This window comes from Octopus bimaculoides, chromosome 10, assembly GCF_001194135.2.
Source record: "Octopus bimaculoides isolate UCB-OBI-ISO-001 chromosome 10, ASM119413v2, whole genome shotgun sequence".
NCBI classification, from domain to species: Eukaryota; Metazoa; Mollusca; class Cephalopoda; order Octopoda; family Octopodidae; genus Octopus; species Octopus bimaculoides.
The window spans coordinates 32,251,841-32,256,246 of record NC_068990.1 but is presented as its reverse complement, the minus strand read 5'-3'; the positions used below and the strand labels follow the sequence as shown (position 1 = coordinate 32,256,246).

General features: G+C 35.3%; 1 protein-coding gene across 2 annotated transcripts in view; it reads right to left on the bottom strand.

Annotated features, from left to right (window-relative positions):
- LOC106874539 (guanine nucleotide exchange factor subunit RIC1) overlaps positions 1-4,406 on the bottom strand; it is a 245,149-nt gene that overhangs the window by 128,041 nt on the left and 112,702 nt on the right. For both annotated transcript variants that reach the window (XM_014922306.2, XM_014922307.2), the window contains exon 22: positions 1,453-1,577. In XM_014922306.2, coding sequence (XP_014777792.1) covers positions 1,453-1,577 — 125 coding nt within the window. The remainder of the gene's footprint in view (positions 1-1,452; positions 1,578-4,406) is intronic.

Genomic DNA, 4,406 nt, shown 5'->3' with positions numbered 1-4,406 from the left:
GTGGAAGGTGTTTATAAGCCATTTCAAAACGCAGAAAAACTGTTAGATTCACTTCAACATTTAAATTTAATTTGTCAAAATATTTTCATCGCTTTGTAACCACGACCTTTCCACTGTCAAAATTTCATGCTGCATGAAATTTTGACAGTGAACAGGTCGTGGTTACAAAGCGATGAAAATATTATGACAAATTAAATTTAAATGTTGAAGTGAATCTAACAGTTTTTGTGTGTTTTTAAATGACTTATAAACATATTCCATACTGCAATTGTTTTTGTTTCAGCACACGATCTCAGATCAAGTCACTTGCTTTGCAAGTATATCTCCATAATATATATATATATATATATAATGCATATACATGCATGCACGTGAACACACACACTCACAGAGGAGAGGGAGAAGGATAGGAAATCTTGGAACATTCAAGTAAAACAGTGGTTTCCAAACGATGTGGCATGCCTTATAGATATGCAGCAGAAGAGGATAGCAGGTGAGGTAGAATGATTGAAAGACAATCAATGACTTAGAAACAGTTTCAAAAAATTCATCAGCCAAAAAGAAATACGATTTCAAAATTTAAAATATCATTGGACTCTTTTGGGATATACAACCAGAGACAATATTCATGTGTCTCTTCAAAAGCATTATCCATTCTTCTACAGTTCTCTACAACATATTGCTGTGAACAAGGATTTTTAGCTCTGACAAATATCAAAAACCAAACAAGGAAAGATTTCTTTGTGTTGATGAAGAGATGAGAGTTTGTTTATTTCAAATTAGGCCTAGTATAAAGGAGATTACTCATCAAAAACGAGCTAATAACTTTCATTAAATTTGTATACTTTAATTATATGTTGTGTTATATATTATATTTGTTGTTGTTGTTGTTGGCACTCCGTCGCTTACGACGTCAAGGGTTCCAGTTGATCTGATCAACGGAACAGCCTGCTCATGCAAGTGCAAGTGGCTGAGCACTCCACAGGCACATGTACCCTTAACGTAGTTCTCGGGGATATTCAGCGTGACACAGTGTGACAATGCTGACCCTTTGAATTACAGGCACAACAGAAACAGGACGTAAGAGTGAGAGAAAGTTGTGGTGAAGGAGTACAGCAGGGTTCGCCACCATCCCCTGCCGGAGCCTCGTGGAGCTTTAGGTGTTTTCACTCAATAAACACTCACAATGCCTGGTTTGGGAATCAAAACCGCGATCCTATGACCGTGAGTCCGCTGCCCTAACCACTGGGTCATTGCGCCTCCACATATATCTAACACACTATTAGTCAACATTTTTTTAATTTTTAAGAGTGCTTTTTATCACAAAAAATTTGGTGAGGCGCAAACAAATTTTCATTCTGAACATGCAGCCCAGAGAAAAAAAAGTTTGGGAACCACTGAAGTTAAACATCAACTCGGTTATAATGAGTGCATTAATAAGAATTTACTTACCTGGAATTGGTTCCTTTGAAGTGGCTTCAGCTTCGAGCACCTCATGTAGCAACAATTCCAGCACATGTGGGAAGTAAGGTAGTTCAGTACAACAATGAGCTAGGTCCAGTGCATGAACACCCAAACTGAAGAGAATCAATGAAAATTAGTTTTAATGATTTAGTTGTGGTCAAAGTTGTCTGAACAACATTATAGGTCATAGAATTAATTTATTGATAGCAAGGCAGAGCATCCATAGATTAACATTGGGCTCCTAAACTCATGATTAACCAGGGCAACTGCTCAGTGTACCCATGCCTTAAGAATATGGGGAGAAAGTGATAGCCAATACAGATAAAGGCAAATTTGATTCCACTTCAAAAGCACAAAGCTACAAGCTGATTGTCATCATACTATCACCACCTTTTTGTTCAAATAATTTCAGCCAAAGATGCAGACTGTAAACTGTCCCACAAATACACACACGTGTGTGTGTAGGGGGGGGGGGTGCATGTGCAACAGGCTTTCATACAATTTCTGGCACCTTGGGCATGTCTTCTACATTAGCCTTGAGCCAGCCAATTCCTTCATCATCATCATCATCATCATCATCCTTTAACGTCAGCTTGGAAAACAGACATTAAAGGATGATATGATGATGATGATGATGAAGGAATTGCTTGGCTCAAGGCTACAGTAGAGGATACTTGCCCAAGGTACCACCCATTAAGATAAGACTCAGAACCAAATAGTTACTAAGTGAACTCAATATCTGCACAACTATGCATATGCACATCTGCATGCACACACACACACACACACACACACACACACACAATCAACACTGAAAGGATGAAAGGCTAAGTTGGCACTGACAGGATTTGAAGTCAGAGTGTAGAGAGTCAGAAGAAATACTGTGAGACATTCAATCTGACAAACTATCGACTCTGTGCCATGCAAATGTGCACACATATATGTGTTTATAATTATGAAAACAGATGCAATGACAGAAACAGACACTTGCTATAAACCCACACATTCAAAGCAGTATCTTCTCCTCACATCCTCTCATCCTGAACATACAAGAATTCCATTTAACCTAGCTAAAAGAATTTGTACAATAGTATCAAGCCCATCAAAATGTGATCAAAGACTAGATGAAATGAAAAACATACTTATTCAAAAAGCATTTCTATAAAATCTAGCCACAAATGGAATAGAAAAGCAAAACTTATAGATATTCAAGATCTAAAGAGAGTAAAAAGTACAACCATCAAGAAAAAAAGTTTTACCATATGTGTCTACATTTAACCCTAGAAATGCAGAAATATTTGGCCGTATTTATAAAAACTTGCCTGTTTTTATATGAAGACTGGGAAATGGAAAAAGTTTTGGAAAATCAATAAGTCATTATAAGTAAAAGAAAACCTAAGACATTGAAATACGTGTGTGTGTGTGTGTGTGTGTGTGTGTGTGTACTAAGATAAAAGTTCAACTTAATTATTACAAAATGTAGAAGGCCAAACTGTACAACATGCTTATATTTGACCAAAGGATCAGAGTTCAACTTCAAGGAAGGACAAATCTTTAACCCCTTAGCATTTAAACCAGCCATATCAGGTCCAAATATTCTGCCAGTTCTCTATTCAAACAGGCCAAATCCAGTCTTTCACACCTATCCTACACTGTCATTCTAAAATTAAACAATCACATCATCAAAATTTTGAAGTTACGAGATATTAAATGATCAATTAAAAAACAATGTGAATAAATAAGTGTTACAATTGACAGAGTAATCTGAATGCGAAAAGGTTTAAGTAAAATAGAATTTTACTTGCTACTCTCAGAATACAATTTATATAATAACATATTGTGGAGTTATAGAGGTCCAGAAAACGATAAACAAACTGGACTGAAACAATGCAAATGAATGACAATACAGAGACAGCAGATTAGTTATGAGGATACCAGAAAAATACCATTATGTGAACATATAGCAATATGTGCAGAAATTCATCTACTTAATTTTAAAACATTTTCAGTTTGTAAATACTCAGATACAATTATAGACCCACAACAAATCAATAAAGAAAAAAGATTTAAGAAATATAAGCCATTTTTAAATATTAAATTATTAATCACTGTTAATAATATGCCCTGTTACAAAGAACACTACTATACAAAGACAAGCACAGCAAATTGCAGCATATTCTTTTTAAAGATACTTAAAAAGTAAATTACTCATTCTCTATGAATGGCTCAAAAAGTGATGAGATATACTAAATGTGAAAATATTTTGTGACTTAATATATCAAAAACAATTCCAACTAAGTTGTGCATTTTCATTTTTATTTTCTTATCGTCATGTTAGGAACATTTCAATCGCGAGTGAGTGAGTGAGTGCATGTGTGAGTGAGTGCACGTGTGAGTGAGTGCACATGTAAATGAATGTGTGCATGGGTATGTGTGTACATACATGTTTGTGAATGCATTTTATACCATAACACTGCCCTCAGATATGCTGAGTATTTGTTTTGACTTACAAACATCTCTATGACTAAGGATATCTGTACTACTCTGCATGTGTGTGTGTGTGTGGCAGGTCGGTATTTAGGTGATCTGAATGAGGAGTCAGCCTTCCTTGAAAACATTCCACTTTTACCGTCAAAAGCCTGTCAGAGAAACTTGCATCTTGAAGCAATTATTTGATCATGTGTCACCCATTCTAATCTCAGATCTGATCAAACATTAAGGAGTCAATAGGATTTAAGTATATGGCTTCATCGGATGAGTCAAAAGCGAAAAAGAAGAGGAAAAGGAAAAAAAACAAAAGCAAAGTATTGATTCTTACCTACATGCCCATGCACATACGTGTCATACACACAGAGCAAAATAAAGACACAGATGGAAATTTATAAATATATATATATATATATATATATATATATATGCATACATGTATAGTCATAAAATAT